The sequence below is a fragment of the Balaenoptera acutorostrata genome, chromosome 13 (assembly GCF_949987535.1).
Source record: "Balaenoptera acutorostrata chromosome 13, mBalAcu1.1, whole genome shotgun sequence".
Lineage (NCBI taxonomy): Eukaryota > Metazoa > Chordata > Mammalia > Artiodactyla > Balaenopteridae > Balaenoptera > Balaenoptera acutorostrata.
In genome coordinates this window covers 24,725,108-24,751,988 of record NC_080076.1, presented here as the reverse complement: position 1 = coordinate 24,751,988, position 26,881 = coordinate 24,725,108, and the positions used below count along the sequence as shown (strand labels likewise).

At 41.9% G+C, this 26,881-nt stretch overlaps 1 protein-coding gene and 1 pseudogene across 5 annotated transcripts in view; one reads left to right on the top strand and one right to left on the bottom strand.

The window, feature by feature from the left end:
* Nucleotides 1-26,881, bottom strand: part of MYO5B (myosin VB) — a 366,352-nt gene that overhangs the window by 109,895 nt on the left and 229,576 nt on the right. For all 5 annotated transcript variants that reach the window (XM_057526678.1, XM_057526676.1, XM_057526679.1 and 2 more), the window contains exons 11-12: nt 11,346-11,427; nt 10,678-10,818 (exon numbers count right to left, since the gene is read on the bottom strand). In XM_057526678.1, the coding sequence (XP_057382661.1) occupies nt 10,678-10,818; nt 11,346-11,427 (223 nt within the window). The remainder of the gene's footprint in view (nt 1-10,677; nt 10,819-11,345; nt 11,428-26,881) is intronic.
* Nucleotides 14,677-14,929, top strand: LOC114235884 (40S ribosomal protein S27-like; annotated as a pseudogene).

The following is a 26,881-nucleotide window of genomic DNA, read 5'->3' as shown; positions in this document are numbered from 1 at the left end:
TACCTATTTTTACTTTACTACTTTGTTGTTTTGTATTTTTTCCTTTTGTTTTCATCTTTCTTTTGTCTTTACATTTTTTTTATCGTTTTTGTGTGTTTGCTTTATGCTTTCACTGCCTTTTTTTAGTTTGCTTTCTGCATTTGATTTGTTCCTGGTTCTGTGTATTTATTAGTTTACTTTTTAGTGTTTGTTCTGGTTTTTGAGCTCGTTTATTGGTTTGGTTGCTCTCCTCTTCTTCATTCTCTTTTTTTCTTTTCTTTTTGTGAGTGCTTGTGTGTATGTTTCTTCATGTGATTTTGGCTGTTTAGTTTTGCTTTTACCATTTGTCTTGGGGTTTTGCCTCTTTGTTTGTTTGTTTGTTTCTTCTTCCTTTTCTTCCATGCCGTGTGGCTTGCAGGGTCTTGGTGCTCCAGCTGGGGGACAGGTCTGAGCCTCTGAGGTGGGAGAGCTGAGTCCAGGACGTTGCACCACCAGAGAACTCCTGGGCCCATGTAATATTAATCGGTCAGAGCTCTCCCAGAGGTCTCCATCCCAACACTAAAACCCAGCTCCACCTAAGGGCCAGCAAGCTCCAGTGCTGGACGCCTCTTACAAACAACAAGCAAGACAGGAACACAACCCCAACCATTAGCAGTCAGGCTGCCTAAAGTCACACTAAGCTCACAGACACCCCAAAACACACCACCGAACGCGGCCCTGCCCATCAGAGGGACAAGATCCAGCCCCACCCACCAGAACACAGGCACCAGTCCCCTCCACCAGGAAGCCTACACAAGCCACTGGACCAACCTCACCCACTGGGTGAGAGAAGTAAGAGGAACTATGGTCCTGCAGCCTGCTTTCTGACCTCAAACACAGTAAGTTAAATAAAATGAGAAGACAGAGAAATATGCAGCAGATGAAGAAGCAAGGTAAAATCCCACAAGACCAAACAAATGAAGAGCAGATAGGCAGTCTACCTGAAAAAGAATTCAGAGTAATGATAGTAAAGATGATCCAAAATCTCAGAAACAGAACGGAGAAAATACAACAAACGTTTAACAAGGACCTAAAAGAACTAAGGAGCAAACAAACAGTGATGAACAGCACAATAAATGAAATTAAAAATTCTCTAGAAGGAATCAATAGCAGAATAACTGAGGCAGAAGAATGGATAAGTGACCTGGAAGATAAAATAGTGGAAATAAATACCACAGAGCAGAATAAAGAAAAAGAATGAAAAGAATTGAGGACAGTCTCAGAGACCCATAGGACAACATTAAACACACCAACATTTGAATTACAGTGGTCCCAGAAGAAGAAGAGAAAAAAAAGGGTCTGAGAAAATATTTGAAGAGATTATAGCTGAAAACTTCCCTAATATGGGAAAGGAAATAGTCAATCAAGTCTGGAGAATGCAGAGAGTCTCATACAGGATAAACCCAGAGAAACACACCAAGACACATACTAATGAAACTATCAAAAATTAAATACAAAAAAATATTAAAAGCAGCAAGGGAAAAACAACAAATAACATACAAGGGAATCCCCATAAGGTTAACAGCTGATCTTTCAGCAGAAACTCTGCAGGCCAGAAGGGAATGGCAGGATATATTTAAAATGATGAAATGCAAAAACCTACAACCAAGATTACCCTACCCAGCAAGGATCTCATTCAGATTCAATGGAGAAATCAAAAGCTTTACAGACAAGCAAAAGCTACGTGAATTCAGTACCACCAAACCAGCTCTACAACAGATGCTAAAGGAAATTCTCTAAGCGGGAAACACAAGAGAAGAAAAGGACCTACAAAAACAAACCCAAAACAATTAAGAAAATGGTCATAGGAACATACATATTGATAATTACCTTAAATGTGAATGGATTAAATGCTCCAACCAAAAGACATAGACTGGCTGAATGGATACAAAAACAAGACCCATATATATGCTGCCTACAGAAACCCACTTCAGACCTAGGGACACATAAAGACTGAAAGTGAGGGGATGGAAAAAGATATTCCATCCAAATGGAAATCAAAAGAAAGCTGGAGTAGCAATGCTCATATCAGACAAAATACACTTTAAAATAAAGACTATTACACGAGACAAGGAAGGACACTATATAATGATCAAGGGATCAATCCAAGAAGACATAACAACTATAAATATTTATGCACCCAACAGAGGAGCACCTCAATACATAAGGCAAATGCTATCAGCCATAAAAGTGGAAATCAACAGTAACACAGTAATAGTGGGAGACTTTAAGACCCCACTTACACCAACAGACAGATCATCCAAACAGAAAATAAATAAGGAAACACAAGCTTTAAATGACACATTAGACCAGATGGACTTAATTGATATTTACAGGACATTCCATCCAACAACAACAGAATACACTTTCTTCTCAAGTGCACACGGAACATTCTCCAGGATAGATCACATCTTGGGTCACATATCAAGCCTCCGTAAATTTAAGAAAATTGAAATTGTATAAGCATCTTTTCTGACCACAATGCTATGAGACTAGATATCAATTACAGGGAAAAAAACTGTAAAAAATGCAAACACATTGAGGCTAAACAACACACTACTAAATAACCAAGAGATCACTGAGAAATTAAAGAGGAAATCAAAAAATAACCAGAAACAAATGACAATGAAAACATGACAACCCAAAACCTATGGGATGCAGCAAAAGCAGTCTAAGAGGGAAGTTTATACCAACCCAATCCTACCTCAAGAAACAAGAAAAACCTCAAATAACCTAACCTTACACCTAAAGCAATTAGAGAAAGAAGAAGAAAAAAACCCTAAAGCTAGCAGAAGGAAAGAAATCATAAAGATCAGATTGGAAATAAATGAAAAAGAAATGAAGGAAACTATAGCAAAGATCAATAAAACTAATAGCTGGTTCTTTGAGAAGATAAACAAAATTGATAAACCATTGGCCAGAATCATCATGAAAAAAAAGGGAGAGGACTCAAATCAACAGAATTAGAAATGAAAAAGTAGAACTAACAAGTGACACAGCATAAATACAAAGGATCATGAGAGACTACTACAAGCAGCTATATGCCAGTAAAATGGACAACCTGGAAGAAATGGACAAATTCTTAGAAAAGTACAACCTTCCAAGACTGAACCGGGAAGAAATAGAAAATATGAACAGATCAATCATAAGCACTGAAGTTGAAACTGTGATTAAAAATCTTCCAGCAAAAAAAAGCCCAGGGCAAGATGGCTTCACAGGCAAATTCTATCAAGCATTTATAGAAGAGCTAACAACTATCATTCTCAAACTCTTCCAACAAACAGCAGAGGGAGGAACACTCCCAAACTCATTGCACGAGGCCACCATCACCGATACCAAAACCAGACAAGGATGTCACAAAAAAAGAAAATTACAGGCCAATAACACTGATGAACATAGATACAAAAATCCTCAACAAAATACTAGCAAGCAGAATCTAACAGCACATTAAAAGGATCATACACCATGATCAAATGGGGTTTACTCAAGGAATGCAAGGATTCTTCAATATATACAAATCAATCAATAGGATACACCATATTAACAAACTGAAGGATAAAAACCATATGATAATCTCAACAGATGCAGAAACAGCTTTTGACAAAATTCAACACCCATTTATGATAAAAACTCTCCAGAAAGTGTGCATAGAGGGAACCTACCTCAACATAATAAAGAACACATATGACAAACCCACAGCCAACATTTTTTTTTAATTTTTAAATTTTATTTAATTTATTTTTTTATATAGCAGGTTCTTATTAGTCATCAATTTTATACACATCAGTGTATACATGTCAATCCCAATCGCCCAATTCAGTACACCACCATCCCCACCCCACCGCAGCTTTCCCCCCTTGGTGTCCATACGTTTGTTCTCTACATCTGTGTCTCAACTTCTGCCCTGCAAACCGGTTCAACTGTACCATTTTTCAAGGTTCCACATACATGCGTTAATATACGATATTTGTTTTTCTCTTTCTGACTTACTTCACTCTGTATGACAGTCTCTAGATCCATCCACATCTCAACAAATGACTCAATTTTGTTCCTTTTTATGGCTGAGTAATATTCCACTGTATATATGTACCACTACTTCTCTATCCATTCGTCTGTTGATGGGCATTTAGGTTGCTTCCATGACCTGGCTATTGTAAATAGTGCTGCAATGTACATTGGGGTGCCTGTGTCTTTTTGAATTATGGTTTTCTCTGGGTATATGCCCAATAGTGCGATTGCTGGATCATATGGTAATTCTATTTTTAGTTTTTTAAGGAACCTCCGTACTGTTCTCCATAGTGGCTGTATCAATTCACATCCCCAATAACAGTGCAAGAGGGTTCCGTTTTCTCCACAGCCTCTCCAGTATTTGTTGTTTGTAGATTTTCTGATGATGCCCATTCTAACTGGTGTGAGATGATAACTCATTGTAGTTTTTATTTGCATTTCTCTAATAATTAGTGATGTTGAACAGCTTTTCATGTGCTTTTTGGCCATCTGTATGTCTTCTTTGGAGAAATGTCTATTTAGGTCTTCTGCCCATTTTTGAATTGGGTTGTTTGTTTCTTTAATAATGAGCTGCATGAGCTGTTTAAATATTTTAGGAGATTAAACCTTTGTCCGTTGATTCATTTGCAAACATTTTCTCCCATTCTGAGGGTTGTCTTTTCGTCTTGTTTATGGTTTCCTTTGCTGTGCAAAAGCTTTTAAGTTTCATTAGGTCCCATTTGTTTAGTTTTGTTTTTATTTCTATTATTCTAGGAGGCGGACCAAAAAAGATCTTGCTGTGATTTATGTCAAAGAGTGTTCTTCCTATGTTTTCCTCTAAGAGTTTTATAGTGTCTGGTCTTACATTTAGGTCTCGAATCCATTTTGAGTTTATTTTTGTGTATGGTGTTAGGGAGTGTTCTAATTTCATTCTTTTCCATGTAGCTGTCCAGTTTTCTCAGCACCACTTATTGAAGAGACTGTCTTTTCTCCATTGTATAACCTTGCCTCCTTTGTCATAGATTAGTTGACCATAGGTGCGTGGGTTTATCTCTGGGCTTTCTATCCTGTTCCATTGATCTATGTTTCTGTTTTTGTGCCAGTACCATATTGTCTTGATTACCGTAGCTTTGTAGTATAGTCTGAAGTCAAGGAGTCTGATTCCTCCAGCTCCGTTTTTTTCCCTCAAGACTGCTTTGGCTATTTGGGGTCTTTTGTATCTCCATACAAATTTTAAGATTTTTTGTTCTAGTTCTGTAAAAAATGCCATTGGTAGTTTGATAGGGATTGCATTGAATCTGTAGATTGCTTTGGGTAGTATAGTCATTTTCACAATATTGATTCTTCCAATACAAGAACATGGTATATCTCTCCATCTGTTGGTATCATCTTTAATTTCTTTCAACAGCGTCTTATAGTTTTCTGCATACAGGTCTTTTGTCTCCCTTGGTAGGTTTATTCCTAGGTATTTTATTCTTTTTGTTGCAATGGTAAATGGGAGTGTTTCTTTAATTTCTCTTTCATATTTTTCATCATTAGTGTATAGGAATGCAAGAGATTTCTGTGGATTAATTCTGTATCCTGCCACTTTACCAAATTCATTGATCAGCTCTAGTAATTTTCTGGTGGCATTTTTAGGATTCTCTATATATAGTATCATGTCATCTGCAAACAGTGACAGTTTTACTTCTTCTTTTCCAATTTGTATTCCTTTTATTTCTTTTTCTTCTCTGATTGCCGTGGCTAGGACTTCCAAAACTATGTTGAATAATGGTGGTGAGAGTGGACTTCCTTGTCTTGTTCCTGATCTTAGAGGAAATGCTTTCAGTTTTTCACCATTGAGAATGATGTTTGCTGTGGGTTTGTCGTAGGTGGCCTTTATTATGTTGAGGTAGGTTCCCTCTATGCCCACTTTCTGGAGAGTTTTTATCATAAATGGGTGTTGAATTTTGTCAAAAGCTTATTCTGCATCTATTGAGATGATCATATGGCTTTTATTCTTCAATTTGTTAATATGGTGTATCACATTGATTGATTTGCATATATTAAAGAATCCTTGCATCCCTGGGAAAAATCCCACTTGATCATGGTGTATGATCCTTTTAATCTGTTTTTGGATTCTGTTTGCTAGTATTTTGTTGAGGATTTTTGCATCTATATTCATCAGTCATATTGGTCTGTAATTTTCTTTTTTTGTAGTATGTTTGTCTGGTTTTAGTATCAGGGTGACGGTGGCCTCATACAATAAGTTTGGGAGTGTTCCTTCCTCTGCAATTTTTTGGAAGAGTTTGAGAAGGATGGATGTTAGCTCTTCTCTAAATGTTTGATAGAATTCACCTGTGAAGCCATCTAGTCCTGGACTTTTGTTTGTTGGAAGATTTTTAATCACAGTTTCAATTTCATTACTTGTGATTGGTCTGTTCATATTTTCTATTTCTTCCTGGTTCAGTCTTGGAAGGTTATACCTTTCTAAGAATTTGTCCATTTCTTCCAGCATGTCCAGTTTATTGGCACAGAGTAGCTTGTAGTAGTCTCTTAGGATGCTTTGTATTTCTGCGCTGTCTGTTGTAACTTCTCCTTTTATATTTCTAATTTTATTGATTTGAGTCCTCTCCCTCTTTTTCTTGATGAGTCTGGCTAATCAATTTTGCTTATCTTCTCAAAGAACCAGCTTTTAGTTTTATTGGTCTTTGCTATTGTTTTCTTTGTTTCTATTTCATTTATTTCTGCTCTGATATTTATGATTTCTTTCCTTCTGCTAACTTTGGGTTTTGTTTGTTATTCTTTCTCTAGTTCCTTTAGGTGTAAGGTTAGATTGTTTATTTGAGATTTTTCTTGTTTCTCGAGTTAGGCTTGTCTAGCTATGAACTTCCCTCTTAAAACTGCTTTTATTGCATACCATAGGTTTTGGATCATCGTGTTTTCATTGTCATTTCTCTCTAGGTATTTTTTGATTTTCTCTTTGATTTCTTCAGTGATCTCTTGGTTATTTAGTAATGTATTGTTTAGTCTCCACGTGTTTGTCTTTTTTACATTTTTTCCCTGTAATTCATTTCTAATCTCATAGCATTGTGGTCAGAAAAGATGCTTGATATGATTTCAATTTTCTTAAATTTACTGAGGCTTGATTTGTGACCCAAGATGTGATCTATCCTGGAGAACATTCCATGCGCACTTGAGAAGAAAGTGTAATCTGCTCTTTTTGGATGGAATGTCCTATAAATATCAATTAAATCTATCTGGTCTATTGTGTCATTTAAAGCTTCTATTTCCTTACTTATTTTCATTTTGGATGATTTGTCCATTGGTGTAAGTGAGGTGTTAAAGTCCCCCACTATCACTGTGTTACTGTCGATTTCATCTTTTATAGTTGTTAGCAGTTACCTTATGTATTGAGGTGCTCCTATGTTGGGTGCATATATATTTATAATTGTTATATCTTCTTCTTGGATTGATGCCTTGATCATTATGTAGTGTCATTCCTTGTCTCTTGTAACATTCTTTATTTTAAAGTCTATTTTATCTGATATGAGTATTGCTACTCCAGCTTTCTTTTGATTTCCATTTGCATGGAATATCTTTTTCCATCCCCTCACTTTCAGTCTGTATGTGTCCCTAGGTTTGAAGTGGGTCTCTTGTAGACAGCATATATATGGGTCTTGTTTTTGTATCCATTCAGCAAGCCTGTGTCTTTTCGTTGGAGCATTTAATCCATTCACATTTAAGGTAATTATTGATATGTATGTTCCTATGACCATTTTCTTAATTGTTTTGGGTTTATTTTTGTAGGTCCTTTTCTCCTCTTGTGTTTCTCACTTAGAGAAGTTCCTTTAGCATTTGTTGTAGAGCTGATTTGGTGGTGCTGAATTCTTTTAGCTTTTGCTTGTCTGTAAAGCTTTTGATTTCTCCATGGAATCTGAATGAGATCCTTGCCGGGTAGAGTAATGTTGGTTGTAGTTTCTTCCCTTTCATCACTTTAAGTATGTCATGTCACTCCCTTCTGGCTTGTAGAGTTTCTGCTGAGAAATCAGCTGTTAACCTTATGGGAGTTCCCTTGTATGTTATTTGTCGTTTTTCCCTTGCTGCTTTCAATAATTTTTCTTTGTCTTTAATTTTTGCCAATTTGATTACTATGTGTCTCGGCATGTTTCTCCTTGGGTTTATCCTGTATGGGACTCTCTGAGCTTCCTGGACTTGGGTGGCTATTTCCTTTCCCATGTTAGGGAAGTTTTCGACTATAATCTCTTCAAATATTTTCTCTGGTTCTTTCTCTCTCTCTTCTCCTTCTGGGACCCATATAATGTGAATGTTGTTGTGTTTAATGTTGTCCCAGAGGTCTCTTAGGCTGTTTTCATTTCTTTTCATTGTTTTTTCTTTAATCTGTTCCGCAGCAGTGAATTCTACTATTCTGTCTTCCAGGTCACTTATCCGTTCTTCTGCCTCAGTTATTCTGCTATTGATTCCTTCTAGTGTAGTTTTCATTTCAGTTATTGTATTGTTCATCTCTGTTTGTTTGTTCTTTAATTCTTCTAGGTCTTTGTTAAACATTTCTTGCATCTTCTCGATGTTTGCCTCCATTCTTTTTCCAAGGTCCTGGATCATCTTCACTATCATTACTCTGAATTCTTTTTCTGGAAGGTTGCCTATCTCCACTTCATTTAGTTGTTTTTCTGGGGTTTTATCTTGTTCCTTCATCTGGTACATAGCCCTCTGCCTTTTCATCTTGTCTATCTTTCTGTGAATGTGGTTTTTGTTCCACAGGCTGCAGGAATGTAGTTCTTCTTGTTTCTGCTGCCTACCCTCTGGTGGATAAGGCTATCTAGGAGGCTTGTGTAAGTTTCCTGATGGGAGGGACTGGTAGTGGGCAGAGCTGACTGTTGCTCTGGTGGGCAGAGCTCAGTAAAACTTTAATTCACTTGACTGTTGATGGGTGCGGCTGGGTTCCCTCCCTGTTGGTTGTTTGGCCTGAGGCAACCCAACACTGGAGCCTACCTGGGCTCTTTGGTGGGGCTAATGACAGACTCTGGGAGGGCTCAGGCCAAGGAGTACTTCCCAGAACTTCTGCTGCCAGTATCCCTGTCCCCACGGTGAGCCACAGCCACCCCCTCCCCCGCCTCTGCAGGAGACCCTCCAACACTAGCAGGTAGGTCTGGTTCAGTCTCCCCTGGGATCACTGCTCCTTCCCCTGGGTCCCGATGCACACACTACTTTTCGTGTGTCCTCCAAGAGTAGAGTCTCTGTTTCCCCCAGTCCTGTCGAAGTCCTGCAATCAATTCCCACTAGGTTTCAAAGTCTCATTCTCTAGGAATTCCTCCTTCCGTTGCCGGACCCCCAGGTTGGGAAGCCTGACGTGGGGCTCAGAAACTTCACTCCAGTGGGTGGACTTCTGTGGAATAAGTGTTCTCCAGTCTGTGAGTCACCCACCCAGCAGTTATGGGAATTGATTTTACTGTGATTGCGCCCCTCCTACCGTCTCACTGTGGCTTCTCCTTTGTCTTTGGATGTCGGGTATCTTTTTTGTTGAGTTCCAGTGTCTTCCTGTCGATGATTGTCCAGCAGCTAGTTGTGATTCTGGTGTTCTCGCAAGAGGTAGTGAGAGCATGTCCTTCTTCTCCACCACATTGGTTCCTCTCCAACATCATTCTTAATGGTGAAAAACTGAAAGCATTTCCTCTAAGATCAGGAACAAGACAAGGGTGCCCACTCTCACCACTAAAAAAAATGTGCTGTGGATTTCAGTGTATTTTCACTCTGTCTTCCACTGTCTTATTAATTGTTCCTTCTCACTTTCAAAGGCAATGAAACTTGGAGAGTCCTTCTGGAAGGGAAACATCTGCTCCTCCTAAACCATCAAGCCACAAGCCATCCTTTACAGGGAAGACATGGGAAACCAGAAAGTAAACGCAACTGGTCTCTTCCGTTTCAATACCGAGAACCACATGGCTTCTACACCTTTTGATTAGAGTTTCCATCACTGGAGGAGCTGGCATACATTTACCCCCAGATCACCAAACACCAAACCAGGAGAAGTTTTGAAGATCATCAGATCCAACCCCCCTCAATTCATACAGCAGAAAACCAAAGGCCAAAGTAGTTAGGTGACTGATAACACCCAGTTCCCCTGCCCCACATTTCCAAGGCTGCCTGTTTCTCTCCATGCTGGCAACTCAGGGCTCTTCCTGTTATAGCAGGTAGCATCCATGACAAGCTACATGGGGGAAATCTACAGCTTTCACCTGCTACCAAGCATGTGGCTCTTATCGCTCCCAAGCCATCTGGCATGGTAAAGATGACCCCGTGCTCTTGACCCGCACTCTCTGGGATGCCTGTCTAGAAGTTGGGGTCCTTCTCTCAGCACCTAGGTGATCTGGGGCACCAAATCCATACCACCATCACATCATGCCAATCCATAACACCCAGTCTCTGCCAAAAGAGGCACATGTTCACCAATGCAGCAATACCTGCCAGTCATGCTCAACGTGTTACCTTCTGGTATCTTCTAGTATGCAGAATAGACACCAATGCTTCTCCCAGCAAACTAAAGGCCGGCTAATCACAGATGAAATTCCAGCTTTGAGATCTCACATGTTCCCCTGCACCACAGAGCTGTCCTCTGTCCCACACCCCAAGCCTAGAATTGAACTGATTCAATGATAGCATCATCAGTTTTACCTTACATTCTTCATCCAACAGGTCCAAGATGCCCAGCTTAGCTTCTATGAGGTCAATACAAGGTTGGTTATCATAAAAGTCAATCAAGGTCCAAGGGATCTGCTCCTTCATGTATTCCTCTTGCTCCAACTTGAATACATGCTGGTGTAAGAAGTGAAAGGTCAAGGTTAGTGAATTATAGACACACCTTAACTTTCAACTCCCCTGAGCTTCAACCACATGGGTTCTGAGCCCTGGAGGATGATGCATACTCGCTAGAAAAGGTTTAGGCACAAGTCACAGTCATGAATGCAGAAGAAAAAAGCTCAGTTAGGTGATCCTCACTCCCATGTGAACCCTTCCCTAGGACACTCCAATAATCACCTGTACTGTCATACCTCAACCAGTAGCAAGAAGCCTCATAGCTGGCTTGCAATTGCTCAAATACCCCAGAAGCTCGGGGTCAAAAAGAGTGGGAGTCAAAGCCAAGGAGAGGATCACTGACCTCCTTCTGAGCAGTGGGGAGCACTGCCTAGAGCTGGGGCACCACCAGGAAACCAACAGCAGGTCAGGGCAGAGCTAGAGCCCACTGACCCTGGACAGAAGAGAAGTAGGCCGGGCTGTCTGTCACTCCCTGGTGGGGAGAGAGGTCTCCCCAACCCGACATCTCCGGGTCCAGAAAAACCTACCAAGTTGAACTGTTGCTGGAGCTTCTCATTCGCATAGTTGATACAAAACTGCTCAAAGCTGTTCACGTCAAATGTCTCAAACCTGCAGAATGGAAAGAGCAGAGGATAAAGTAAGAGACATCTCCTTTTACCAAAGGAATCACTGGGACTTCAGCAAGGCAGCCCTTGTCCTCTGCTCCCATCCGGCTCTAGTCTTAACTCCAGCACACAAGTCCCATCTGCTCTTGTGCCCAAAGAGACCACTGTTGCCAGCATCAGCACGACAGAGTCCTATTAAATAGGAAAGTAAGAATGTACATCTTTTTCGCAATTAGAAAAAGTACTGACAGCAGGACATTTGGAAAAAGCAGGTGTAAAAAAGAGAAAGTCACCCATGATTCTATCACTCATGTTAACCACCAGTTACATTTGGGTATGTTTCCTTCTAGCAATTTTACATTTTTGAAGAAAAGTAGAATTATATGTAAATTTATACCTATATGTGTCATTTAACTCCCCATTCGTTATTCAACATTTTCCCATGCCATTGTTCTTCAAAGGCATCAGTTTTATTTATTTATTTATTGTTTTTTGGCTGCGTTGGGTCTGTTTTTTGGCTGCGTTGGGTCTTCGTTGCTGCCTGCAGCCTTTCTTTAGTTGCGGTGAGCAGGGGCTACTCTTCATTGCATTCTCTTGTTGCAGAGCACAGGCTCTGCTCTAGGCAGGTGGACTTCAGTAGTTGCAGCATGCGGGCTCAGTAGTTGCGGCAAGTGGACCCTAGAGTGCACAGGATTCAGTAGTTGCCGCATGTGGGCTCAGTAGTTGCAGCGCATGGGCTCTAGGTGCGTGGGTCTCAGTAGTTGTGGCTTGCGGGCTCTAGAGTGCAGGTTCAGTAGTTGTGGTGCACGGGTTTAGTTGCTCCGCAGCACATGGGATCTTCCCGGACCAGGGATCGAACCCGTGTCCCCTGCACTGGCAGGCAGATTCTTAACCACTGAGCCACCAGGGAAGTCCCGAAAGACATCAGTTTTAATGTCTGCCTCATGGACCCTTGTATGGATCAGAGATGCTGCTTTAGGCCTGAGGATTGTACAGGTGCCCAAGTGAGGGGAGCAGTGGGGCCAGAATTTAGCTGATGCCCCCCTCAAGTCTGGGAGGGAGCATTTGCCCCAGAAGGGATGCCTTTTTCCAATTCACACAAAGGCTTCTTCTGGGCTGGCAGTGGCCCCCACGCAGATGAATCATAATTTAACCAGTCACCTTTTGCAGGACATTTTGGTTCTTCTTCCAGTTTTTAGCTGCTATCACTGCTGTGACAAATACTGGATATACATCTTTGAATTCATGATCCTTAGGATGCTATTCTAGAAGGAAAATTACCATGTTGGAGTTTGTTTTCTTAAATGGGAGAAGAAAATTACCTTCCAGAAAGATGGAGCCAATTGATGTTATCACCCTACACCCACCCCAGCCTTCCAATGTATGGAAGCATCTTGTTCACCTAATCCTGGTTAATAATGTTGTTTTTAAATTCATGTTTGACTTAGAGTTTATGTATGATAAGATGCACCAATTTGGAAGATATATTTCAATGAGTTTCTGATAAATATTATACTACATGTGCCCACCATCACAATCCAGATATAGAACCATTTTTATCACCACAATCACCCCAAAAGTTCCCTTGTGCTCCAATCAGGTACGTTCTCATTGCCCCTCACTGGGAGTATTAATGCATCACAGATCTTTGGTCAGTAATGTAGATTAACTTTTAAAAACCTTTGGTTAATTATTATGTGAAAAATGTTCTTCTTTGATTTTTAATATCTTTTGATTATTGATAGAGCTCAACATTTTTCTGTGTGTGTGTGTGTGTGTGTGTGTGTGTGTGTGTACTAGTTGTCTGTACCTTGTGAACTGTCTGTGATTGGTGAAATATTTGTTGGGTTTTAACTTTAAAAATGGACTTATTTGAGCTCTTTATACTTTAGATCATCAACACTGACATCACCTGCTCAACTGAAATGTCTGCAATATGGCTCGATCACTGCCGGGGAAGGGAGCTGGAGAAGAGGTGTAGCCTGCAGAGAGGAGGGCAGGTAAAGCGATGAGACACGGCACGGCACAGCACAGCCAGGCACAGTCCCGCCTGCAGGCCTTGTATGCTACACCTGAGGGGTTTGGACTTCACCAGGAGAAATGGGGAGAGTTTGAAGGATTTTAAATTAAGAAATGACAACCAGGGTTTCCCTGGTGGTGCAGTGGCTAAGAATCCGCCTGCCAATGCAGGGGACATGGGTTCAAGCCCTGGTCCGGGAAGATCCCACATGCCACAGAGCAACTAAGCCTGTGTGCCACAACTACTGAGCCTGCGCTCTAGAGCCTGCGAGCCACCACTACTGAGCCCGCGTGCCACAACTATGAAGCCTGCACACCTAGAGCCCGTGCACCGCAACAACAGAAGCCACCGCAATGAGAAGCCCGCGCACCAGTGAAGAGTAGCCCCCGCTCACCGCAACTAGAGAAAGCCGCGCACAGCAACGACCCAATGCAGCCAAAAATAAATAAAATAAATTTATAAAAAAAAAAAAAAGAAATGACAACCATACTTTCATCTTAGAAACACTGTGATTTGTGGGAAGGTGTGCAAGACTGAATGCAGGAGGTCGAGTAAGGCAGTTATTACTGGAGCAATAATTCAGGAAAGATCCAAGCAGGTCATGGCTTAGGCTGGTGGTGGCCAAGTAATGGGAAGGTTCTAAAGACATTAAGGAAGGTGGAAATGAGAGGACCTCAAATGACCAATGGCGTGTGGAGATGAGATTCACTTGTACAACTGAACGGATGTGATCACCCACCAAGCTGGGAGCATTATTATAGCATCAGCAGCTTTAGCTACAAGTGAGTGGGGCCACCATGTTCGCCGAGCAAAGGCGTCAGGCTGAGGGGGTAAGAAGGGGCAGATATCGAGGAGGAAGAGGTACCTTTTTCTCATTCACGCACCACGCTGAATGAGCTGGCCCCAGATGCTTCATGAGCTCACTGAACACCCACAACAAACAAGAGCTCGGGTCTATTACTAATCCCATCCTACTGCTGAAAAAACTAAATAACCTGTCCGAAGTCAGAGAGTCAGTAGACAGAAGAGCCAATATTTGAACCCAGAGAGAGTGATTTCTGAGACCACATTAACTCAGAAAGGAGTAAAAGTTCCATTTAAGAAAGAATGAAAAATAAATAAGTCAATAAAAAATTTAAAAAGAAAAAAGAAAGAAAGAAAGAATGAAGAGGACGCTGTGTGCCCAGGTGAGTGCTGCTGCTCTGGACAGGCTGGGCTTGCGAAAGCCTCAACATGCCTTTGGCTAGAGATTTACTGCATCCTTCCTTGGAAGAAGAAAAGAAAAAACATTAAAAAAAACCTGGCTGGTTCAAAGTCCAAATTCTTTATGGATGTAAAATGTCCAGGTTGCTACAGGATTACCACAGTTTTCAGCCATGCTCAGACAGTGGTGCTTTGTGTTGGTTGTTCAACAGTGTTGTGCCAGCTGATGGGAGGAAAGGCCAGACTCACAGGAGGGTGTTCGTGTAGAAGAAAGCACCACTAATGATCCACGCAACTTCCTGGATTTGTGTTCTATCACAGAAAGCCTTATCTGTTTAGTAATTCTAGTTAATCTACCAAGATGATGTAATTATGTTTAATTTTATAAGGTATACAACAATGCTCTCCTATTTTGATGTTAGTTTTTCAATAAAGTTTTGATTATGAGCATAAATAAATAAATACATAAAGAAGGAAGAGATGACTAGGAAGGGCTGTGGAGAAGAGGAAAACTTCCCAGGGGAGGAAGTGTTTGAGCACGTGGAGAGCAGGAGAGGGGTGACACCGAGGGACCCCAGGCTGGGGACACAGGCTTCAGCCTTCATAACCTCACATCGCTAGCCCTCTCACTCTTTGTATGGCGACTGAATTTTCTCAATCTTACATAAAATTATGCCAGCCCTTCCAAACAGGCTGAACTACCACTCCCTAATAGAAATGTTGGAGCTGCCCCTGGTGGGGTTGCGGACGGCAGTGGTGGTGGAGAGGCAGCACCGTAAGCAGCAGAACCAGCAAAAATAAATGCATCAGATGCCCAGCAGGGTTGGCTCAGTGCCCAGAAAACATCAGGCTTCTCCTCCTCCTCCTCTGTGCCCACCTCCCCCACCAAGGTATAAGACGAGGAAAAGTGGGAAATCATCGTGAGATCAAAGGAATCAACTGCTTGGAGACAACCACATTAAAGCACAGCCTTTGGTCATGCCCACAGAAGAGAAGTAATTCTAGGTCAATAAAACATGATCAAAGATGCAAAATCCAAGCTGGAGGCACTCCAGACCATGCAGGAGGGAGGCACTGGCCCTCTGCCAGTCCTTACCCTGGATTAGGGTCCTCCCAGCCCAGAGGATGGTCCTATAGCCCGAGTTATGTCTCCTAGAACCTCATTTCCTCCCCCTATAATCCCGTCACACCCCAAGAAAGGTTGCTGATGACAGCCAAGTCCCAGAGGAAATTGAATTAATAAAACGTAGAAGGAAGATAAAAGAGCTACCCTAGCAATCGGCCAGATAACAGCACTTGGGTGTGCTTGCTGAGCTTGTACTGGGCTCCACAGATAAAGGATTTAAATATCTCCCACTTGTCATTTTTTAAAGGTTTACATTGGTAGCACTCCACAAATAACATTCTCATTAATTTGAGAGGGCCTGAAATTAGCTCATAATTTCCCTATTTCTAAGATATTATCTGGTAACAATTCCTCTGCTGTCTAGTGTAATTACTGTAATGCTGGAGGGCCAGACATGAAAGAGGGGTTTGGGTAGCTTGGAAAATGTCTAAGATGACTGACCTCAGAAAACCACAGATAGGGAGATAGGGCAACTTCTCTAAATTAAATTATATTTGTAGTAATTCTTGCCATCAATAGAGATGACTTTTTAAAATAAACACAATGGATCAATTTATAGTTCATAAGATTAAAATATCACAAAGAAATTTATATACGAGGGGGAATTGGCTTTCTCTTCTAAAATCAATGTTGAGAATATTTAGAGCAGAATCCTTGGGTGGGAGGAAGGTCAAAACATGGAATAAGATTTGATGCTGAGACCTGAGATCTGTACTCACGGTGGTACAATTATCACCCCTACTTCAACGCTCCCCTATCTTCAAAACGTAGTAGAAAAGTAGAAAATTCCCTTCTCATTCTACCCGACTTCAGGATGGGGTAAGGGATACAAGCACCTCTATGAAAATAAGGTAGTGTCTGTGGGAAAGTGAAACTGCAATAAAAAGAAGTCTACCCGGGCTTCCCTGGTGGCGCAGTGGTTGAGAATCTGCCTGCCAATGCAGGGGACACGGGTTCGAGCCCTGGTCTGGGAAGATCCCACATGCCACGGAGCAGCTGGGCCCGTGAGCCACAATTGCTGAGCCTGCGCGTCTGGAGCCTGTGCCCCGCGACGGGAGGGGCCGCGATAGAGAAAGGCCCGCGCACCGCGATGAAGAGCGGTCCCCGCACCGCGATGAAGAGTGGCCCCCACTTGCCGTAACCAGAGAAAGCCCTCGCACGAACCGAAGACCCAACACAGCCAAAAATAAATAAATAAATAAATAAAGTAGCTATTAAAAAAAAAAAAAAAAAAAGAAGTCTACCCGTCACTCTGAGTTAATTATTAACTTCCACGAACCATTCATTCCAGAGCAGAGAGGCAATGAGATGCTTTGACGGTTGGGAAACAGTTCTTCCCCTGGAGCACAGGTCAAAGGAACTAGACTTTCTTAGCTCAGGCTTGTCTTTCTATTTTACCAAGACCTCTCTCTATCCTTCTACCAAAGGTCGAAAGAGAAGATATGTGATATAGGTTAGACATAGAGGGGGACTTCTAGGGAATGAGTACTAAAAGTCAAACAAGTCCTCTCAAGGTCTCTTTCCCTCCTGAAGCCCATGAAACCTCACAAGGGCACCTTGCAGTCTGTTAGGGAGGCCAACCCTTCTGATCTCTTTACTAAACAATCCCGGGGTGTTAGCTGCACCTTAGAATGGCAGGACTTGAATTCTGCTCACGTGCTTCTCTCTGTGCCCAGATGTCCCCACACAGGACTTGTCCTTCAGGGACAGCACAGTTCTAGGCACTGCTCACATCCCAAGGTCAAGAACAGTTCTTCTTCTGGAGCACCTAAGTCCATTCAGTTTGCAGTGTGCTCCAATTCCCGGCTCTTCTCCGTGTCTGAAAATCTAATGTGGGACAGGAAGATGCCCACCATATGGTAACCCTCTCCCAATCCATCAGTCAACTGTCCCAGGAACTGTAAGGGCTGCAAAGAAGAGCAAGTCATGGACCCTGCCCAACAGAGCTATTAGGAGGATAACATGAAACCAGTATACGAAACCTCCCAACTAGTAGAGATTTTATGTGTTACAAGACTTTAAAGGAGGGTGAGTTCATGGGGGTGCTGGCATGGACAGAGAGAAATGGGACTTTATCCAAGCTTTAAGACTATGTAGTGGTGTTTGGTTCCAGGCATGCTCCGAAGGGCTGTGTCAGAGCAATTCTGGAAGGTTGAGCTTGACTTTCGAGCACTCTGAGTTACATGGCTCTCCTGGGAGACTCAGAGATTCCAGGGAGAACCCAATTGCTTTGGGTGATCTGCTGGATCTGAGAACACTGGGGCCAGCTATGCATGTCTACCCTGAAGAAGACATGTCCAGGAATCTTCTGGGCTGTCCAAGGTTGGGTCACTGTTTACAGGCTGCAGGGTAAATGCAACCACTGACTTCTCCCCCTTCCATTCTCCATGAAACCTTTCCATACTAGACAGAGAGGGGATGGGTAGTCTTCTCCAAATAACTAACTTAGGATTGCGAAGTTATCTGTAAGTCTATTTTGACGAGTGAGACCAAGAAAACAAAACATAACAAAGACAAAAAATTTCCATCAAAGAAAAAAAAAAAAGAATTTTCATCAAAAAAAAAAAAAAAGAATTTCCATCAAAATGACAAAGGCAAATGGTGAGCCTAAGAAATTTACTTAAAATATATCATTAAAGGCAACTTACAGAATGGTAGAACATGTTTGAGAATCATATTTCTGAAAAGGGGTTAATATCCAGAATATATAAAGAAATCCTGCAACTCAAAAAAAAAAAAAAAGTAAATAACTTGATTTAAAAATGGTCAAAGAACTTAAAACATTTCTCCAAGAAGATATATGAATGGCCAAGAAGCATATGAAAAGATGATCATAAATCATTAGAGAAATGCATATCAAAACCACGAGATACCACCTCATACCTATTGGGATGGCCACTATCCAAAAACCAGAAAACAACAAGTGTCAGCAAGGATGTGGAGAAACTGGAACCCCTGGGCACTATTGGTAAAAATGTAAAATGGTGCAGCTACTATAAAAAACAACATGGAGGTTCCCCAAATAATTAAAAATAGAATTACTATATGATCCAGCAATCCTACTTCTGGTTATATATCCAAGAAGTCTAAAAGAAGAGATGTTTGCACACCCTTCCTTGGTCATTGCAGCATTTTCACAATAGCCAAGAGGCAGAAGCAGCCCAAATGTCCATCAATGGATGGATAAATAAAATGTGGTACATGCATACAATGTATTATTATTCACCTTTTAAAAAAAAGGAAATCTTTTCACATGCTACAACATGGTTGAATCTTGAGGATGTTATGCTAAGTGAAATAAGATAGTCCCAGAAGATAGATACTATGATTCCATTTACACGAAGTACGTGGAATTGTCAAAATCATAGAGACGGAACATAGAATGGTGGTTGCCAGGGGCTGGGGGAGGGAAGATGGGAGTTGTTTAATGGGTATAGAGTTTCAGTTTTCCAACATGAAAAAGTTCTAGAGATCTATTGCACATCAATGTGAATATACTTAACATTACTGCACTGTATACATAAAAACAGTTAAGATGGTAAATTTTATATTGTGTTTTTTCTTTAAACTACAATTTAAAAATACCTTTTAAAATAAATCATTAAAAAGCACTGAATAGAGCTGGATGCAAATTTAAAGTTAGGAAATACCATAAGAGACGCAGAAAGTAACACAAGAACTGAGGAAGATATAAAATCCCAGCAAACCCCATTTCCTGTTCCTGGGGCCCAAACGTCCCTCGGCATCCTCTCCCTCACTATTCCTCAGCATTAGGCATGAATCTATCCCTGCCTTGCTCCCAAAGTCCCCTAGGCCAACTGTCCTCTTCAAGAATGAGCTGGCCATAGCCAAAGCCTCCTGCTATCTTGGCATTTTGAAGGCTCAGGTCAAAGACAAATAAATGTGTATTTTTCCCAAATTGGAACCATTTATTTCTCGTTGCCTCGAGGAGGAGAGAGGAATAAAGGATTAAGATTGTAATTAATCAAGCCTGTAGAGGCAAATGCTGGTTAATGCAACATGAAAAGGAAACCCCAGCCAAAAGCTGCCTGGCTCTCTCCTATTAATTTCCATCCCCTGCCTGGTAAGAAATACCCTGCAGGCAGCTTCACAGATCCTTAGTTAAGGAAAAGAGCTCGGCTTGGGTTGGCTAAATTGCCCTGGGTGTTGCTTGCTCTGCACTTTTTGGAGCTGGGGCAGGGGAGCAAGATGTAGGGAAGCCATGCTTCTACCAGGACACTGGGTATCTGGAACTGTTCAGGAGAGTCTGAGAGAAGGGCCTCTGAGAGGGGGGGCTCACCACAGCTGTGGTGGAGGCAGCTGTGGCCCAAGCAATTTACTCAGATGCTCACAGCCTTTTCTACCATCTGAACTAACTACCCTTCGGAACATCATGATAAGGGGAGGTATGTATGTATGATGCTGGCTCACACACTGCTTGCTTATGTATACAGAAGTGACTGTTTATTCACTCTAGCTGCTGACTCTATAGTAACATATTAAACATTTATACAAAAATCTGGAGTGGCTCATTTATACTGTGGAACTCCTTCTAGTTGTCTCTAGAATGAGCTTGACTGGTGACCCAGTAACACTCAGTAAAACTCTAACAGTTTATCTACGGACAGTCATCCCAGCTGAAGTAATCAGTACCTACTTGTAGGGGAGGGGGGGCAGCAATCCCACTCTTACTTGCTTGCTTTGCACATTTCCAACCTAATTCAGAGAGGAAGATAACTCCTTATTCCTTTCCTCTTAATCTGTGGGGTTTAATGTATTCAGAAACCTAACCCCACCCTCCTTCCCGCTCTCTCCAGCTTCCGCATGCTCTCTTTTGCTCATAGGTGACAAGGAGGAGTAAGAAAATTAAAAACATTAGGTCATCCCAAGGGCACCTTCTATGTGCATCAAGGTATCCCCTTCTAGGGCTGAGGAACAACGAGTGAGACATTGGGATAGATGGTCTCCTCCCTCTCCAGAGTTCGGTGGTCAGGGATTTGGGTAGGAAACTCAAAATATTAAAAAAATGCTGGAGTTTTCAGATGCCATGGAAGCATCACTTCCCATAGTCATACTGTTTGTAAATAAAGCCTAAAAACAGGAATTAGTTTGAAATGAGAGGAGGTCGTTAGAGAGGGTAACAGAGGTAGAGTATCAAGCATGACACCCACTTTCAAGTAACTGAAAACAACAGATTCAGTGGGTTTCTGAAAGGCATCTTTTCTGAAGGTTTCTGAAAGATACCTGGAAGGTGTCTGAAGCCCAAAGGAAACAAGGCAGAAGAACACCATGATTGGGAAAGGGAGATGACAGTAAAGAGTTCAATGTAAATCCCAGTTTCCACCAAATGTTGCCACTTTCTCCCAGATTAAGAAATGATGTCACTAACATGATGGATCAGAAACAGTACCTCCAGATGCAAGTCACCTGCTTTCCTGTGAAGTTTTTGGTTTTAGTCTCCTAAGCATTCATTACATACCTTCTTACCAGAAGAGAAGAAGAATGATTTCTCGGCTGACCAGAGCTGATGAGGAGCAGGCGTATGTACATTCAGGGTCGTCTGTAAGTGCTTCCTTGGCCACAAATGGCCCAGTTAGACAGCAGCTGGTTAACGCTGAGCCCACCTTATCTAACTGGCCACCCTGAACTCTGCCCACAGCGCGTGAAGCCAGCACTGACTGAGCAGAGGGAGGAGGAACCGTGCGGGGCATTTCTCTCTCCCCAGGAGGAGGTGAATCGCTTTCTAAATATGACCGCTTTAGGACAAGGTTTGAAAAAGTAAATTAGCTTCTGAGAAGGAACAAGGATTAAAAAAAGAGGAAACAGCAGAGTGCACCCGGAAGGAAGCCAAAGGGGAGGAAACCCCCCGAGAGTGCTTGTCCAGGGCCCCAGGCTGCACAGCACCCCCTGCGATGGGACCTGTCCTCGCTGGAAAGCTGTCAGATGTTCTCAAAGGAACCCACGGCCACATGGGGAGGAAGGAGACACACAGGTCAGGAGCTGGCACCAGAAATAGGAGATGGAGTCCTACGGATCCCCATCCACCCACGGACAAGTGCACCTTCACACCAAAGGCAAGTCTTCCCTGTGATCTATTTCTCCCCTTTGGGCGGGCACAGGATCTTAGAGCAAATAAACTCAATTATAAGAATTAAATGGCAAATATGAACACAAAATCCCAGCTTGCAGGGGCTCAGCTAACAGCTCCAGACTCAGCAGCACCAGCAGCCCAGCCCACAGAGGCCTTCCCCACCACCACCACCAACAGGCAAAGCCTCTTGCTGGGGATCCCTTGGAAGGGAGGAACTATCTATTTAAACTCAAGGCACTGCTAAGACAGTATGTACCTATAACAGAACTGAGGCATGACATTGTATGTATCAGTAGCACTGCAGTCATAATACTTTTACGTGCCATTAACAATGGGGAGACCTTCAAGGTGGTGGAGGAGTAAGACATGGAGTTCACCTTCCTCCCCACAAATACAACAAAAATACATCTACACGTGGAACAACTCCTACAGAACACCTACTGAACGCTGGCAGAAGACCTCAGACTTCCCAAAAGGCAAGAAACTCCCCAAGTACCTGGGTAGGGCAAAAGAAAAAACGAAAAACAGAGACAAAAGAATAGGGATGGGACCTGCCCCACTGGGAGGGAGCGGTGAAGGAGGAAAAGTCTCCACACACTAGGAAGCCCCTTCACTGGTGGAGACAGGGGGTGGCGGGGGGGAAGCTTCGGGGCCACGGAGGAGAGTGCAGCACCAGGGGTATGGAGGGCAAAGCGGAGAGATTCCCACACAGAGGATCAGTGCTGACCACCAGCTTCCCTGGTGGTGCAGTGGTTAAGAATCCACCTGCCAATGCAGGGGACATGGGTTCAAGTCCTGGTCCGGGAAGATCCCAAACCATATGCCGCAGAGCAACTAAGCCCATGAGCCACAACTACTGAGCCTGCGCTCTAGAGCTCACCAGCCACAACTACTGAAGTCCATGCGCCACAACTACTGAAGCCCACATGCCCTAGAGCCTGTGCTCCGCAACAGAGAGGCCACTGCAATGAGAGGCCTGCGCACCACAACAAAGAGTATCCCCCGCTCACCACAATTAGAGAAAGCCTGCACGCAGCAACGAAGACCCAACACAGCCAAAATAAATAAATTAATTAATTAATTAAAAAAAGAGAAAGTTTATAAAAACTAAAAAAATTTTAAAAAAAAGAATTAGAAATGAAAAAGAAGTAACAACTGACACTGCAGAAATACAAAGAATCATGAGAGATTGCTACAAACAACCATATGCCAATAAAATGGACAACCTGGAAAAAATAGACAATTTCTTAGAAAAGTACAACCTTCAAAGACTGAATCAGGAAGAAACAGAAAATATGAACAGACCAATCACAAGCACTGAAATTGAAAATGTGATCGAAAAACTCCCAAGAAACAAAAGCCCAGGACCAGATGGCTTCACAGGTGAATTCTATCAAACATTTAGAAAAGGGCTAACACCTATCCTTCTCAAACTCTTCCAAAATATAGCAGAGGGAGGAACACTCCCAAACTCATTCTACAAGGCCACCATCACCCTGATACCAAAACCAGACAAAGATACTACAAAGAAAGAAAACTACAGGCCAATATCACTGATGAACACAGATGCAAAATTCCTCAACAAAATACTAGCAGACAGAATCCAGCAGCCCATTAAAAGGATCATACACCATGATCAAGTGGGGTTTATCCCAGGAATGCAAGGATTCTTCAATATACGCAAATCAATGTGATACACCATATTAACAAACTGAAGGTTATAAACCATATGATAATCTCAACAGATGCAGAAAAAGCTTTTGACAAAATTCAACACCCATTTACAATAAAAACTCTCCAGAACGTGGGCACAGAGGGAACCTACCTCAACATAATAAAGGCCATATATGACAAACATCACAGCCAACATTGTTCTCAATGGTGAAAAACTGAAACCATTTCCTCTAAGATCAGGAACAAGATAAGGTTACCCACTCTCACCACTATTATTCAACCTAGTTTTGGAAGTTTTAGCCACAGCAGTCAGAGAAGAAAAAGAAATAAAAGGAATCCAAATTGGAAAAGAAGTAAAACTGTCACTGTTTGCAGATGACATGATACTATACATAGAGAATCCTAAGGATGCTACCAGAAAATAACTAGAGCTATTCAATGAATTTGGTAAAGTAGTAGGATACAAAATTAATGCACAGAAATCTCTTGCATTCCTGTACACTAACGATGAAAAACCTGAAAGAGAAATTAAGGAAACACTCCCATTTACCACTGCAACAAAAAGAATAAAATACCTAAGAATGAAACCTACCTAAGGAGACAAAAGCCCTGTATGCAGAAAACTATAAGACACTGATGAAAGAAATTAAAGACGATACAAATAGATGGAGAGATATACCATGTTCTTGGATTGAAAGAATCAACACTGTGAAAATGACTATACTACCCAAAGCAATCTACAGATTCAATGCAATCCCTATCAAACTACCACTGGTATTTTTCACAGAACTAGAACAAAAAATTTTACAATTTGTATGGAAACACAAAAGACCCCAAACAGCCAAAGCAATCTTGTAAAGAAAAATGGAGCTGGAGGAATCCTGACTTCAGACTATACTATAAAGCTACAATAATCAAGACAGTATGGTCTCGGCACAGAAACAGAAATATAGATCAATGGAACAGGATAGAAAGCCCAGAGATAAACCCATGCACATATGGTCACCTTATTTTTGATAAAGGAGGCAAGAATATACAATGGAGAAAAGACAGCCTCTTCAATAAGCGGTGCTGGGAAAACTGGACAGCTACATGGAAAAGAATGAAATTAGAACACTCCCTAACACTATACACAAAAATAAACTCAAAATGGATTAAAGATCTAAATGTAAGGCCAGACACTATAAAACTCTTAGAGGAAAACATAGGCAGAACACTCTGTGACATAAATCACAAGATCTTTTTTGACCCACCTCCTAGAGAAATGGAAATAACAAAAATAAACAAATGGGACCTAATGAAACTTAAAAGCTTTTGCACAGCAAAGGAAACCATAAACAAGACAAAAAGACAACCCTCAGAATGGGAGAAAATATTTGCAAATGAAGCAACTGACAGAGGATTAATCTCTAAAATTTACAAGCAGCTCATGCAGCTCAATATCAAAAAAACAAACAACCTAATCCAAAAATGGGTGGAAGACCTAAATAGATATTTCTCCAAAGAAGATATACAGATTACCAACAAACACATGAAAGGATGCTCAACATCACTAATCATTAGAGAAATGCAAATCAAAACTACAATGAGGTATCACCTCATACTGGTCAGAATGGCCATCATCAAAAAATCTACAAACAATAAATGCTGGAGAGGGTGTGGAGAAAAGAGAACCCTCTTGCACTGTTGGTGGGAATGTAAATTGATACAGCCACTATGGAAAACAGTATGGAGGTTCTTTAAAAAACTAAAAATAGAACTACCATATGAACCAGCAATCCCACTATGGGGCATATACCCTGAGAAAAGTATAATTCAAAAAGAGATATGTACCACAATGTTCACTGCAGCTGTATTTACAATAGCCAGGACATGGAAGCAACCTAAGTGTCCATGGACAGACGAATGGATAAAGAAGTTGTGGCACATATATACAATGGAATATTACTCAGCCATAAAAAGAAACAAAACTGAGTTATTTGTAGTGAGGCAGATGGACTGAGAGTCTGTCATACAGAGTGAAGTAAGTCAGAAAGAGAAAAACAAATTCCGTATGCTAACACATATATATGGAATCGAAAAAAACAAATGGTTCTGATGAACCTAGGGGCAGGATAGTAATAAAGACACAGACGTAGAGAATGGACTTGAGGACACGGGGAGGGGGAAGGGGAAGCTGAGACGAAGTGAGAGAGTAGCATTGACATATATATACTACCAAATGTAAAATAGATAGCTAGTGGGAAGCAGCTGCATAGCACAGGGAGATCAGCTTGGTGCTTTGTGACCACGTAGAGGGGTGGTACAGGGAGGGTGGGAGGGAGGCGCAAGAGGGAGGGGATATGGGGATATAGGTATGCATAGAGCTGATTCACTTTGTTATACAGCAGAAACTAACACAACGTTGTAAAGCAATTATACTCCAAAAAAGATGTTTAAAAAAAAAACAAAACAGCAAGAACAGTGAGTCTCCACATTAATCTTCCAACACCGAAAACTCAGTAAAAATAGATTCTTGCCCAGGTAGATTAAGGGAACCAGGTCAGATGCTGCATCCTGACTTTCTCTAGCTCTTACATCAGAAGGTTACACTAAAGGTCAGTTTTTTTGAAACCCAATTACCTGAAAATACTCATGGCAGAGGGATGAATGACACAGAATTAATTACTGACAGCTTGGTAGTATGTTTCCAGGGTGCACAGGCTGTTCTATGTTGCTCTACCCAGAGCAACTGGAAGGGCCGAGTTAAAAGCAGGCACTCGATGGAGCAGAAGAGAAGTGGCATGTCCACAGTCACTCGGCTAGGACCCTGGAGAGCCCGGGGAGGATGCATTCTCCTGCCTCCCCCCAGCTCATCCTCCACTGTGCTCCTCATCACCTAGGAGGTGGCTTTTTTCCTACCATCTGGACTGTGCTCCTGTCCCAAAGGGTCTCCCCCCACTGCCCGTGTTCTACTCTCTCCTTGAAAGATCGAGCTCAAGCCTCACCTTCCACGTGAAGCTCTTCCTGACTGTGCCAACAAGCGTGCACTCTTCTGCCTTGAAACTTGTACAGCACCAAGTGTCCAAACCCTCAAACCGACCCTGTTACAATTTCTTCTGTTGTCTCTTGTATTATGTAGCTCGTGCATGTGACTTAACTCCTCAGCATGTTCTGGAAGCCTCTGTGATGCCAGAAATCAAGTTTACTGCCACAGCACGTGACATGATTTGATTAGAAGCCCAGTGATGAACAAGAGCAGCAGAGATGGAGCTGGGACAGCCTATCTTTGCACAGGAAAGAGGCCGCTTCTAGAGGTTTTCCTTTACTACAGCCTCAACATAAGGTGAGCACCAGCTTGTCAG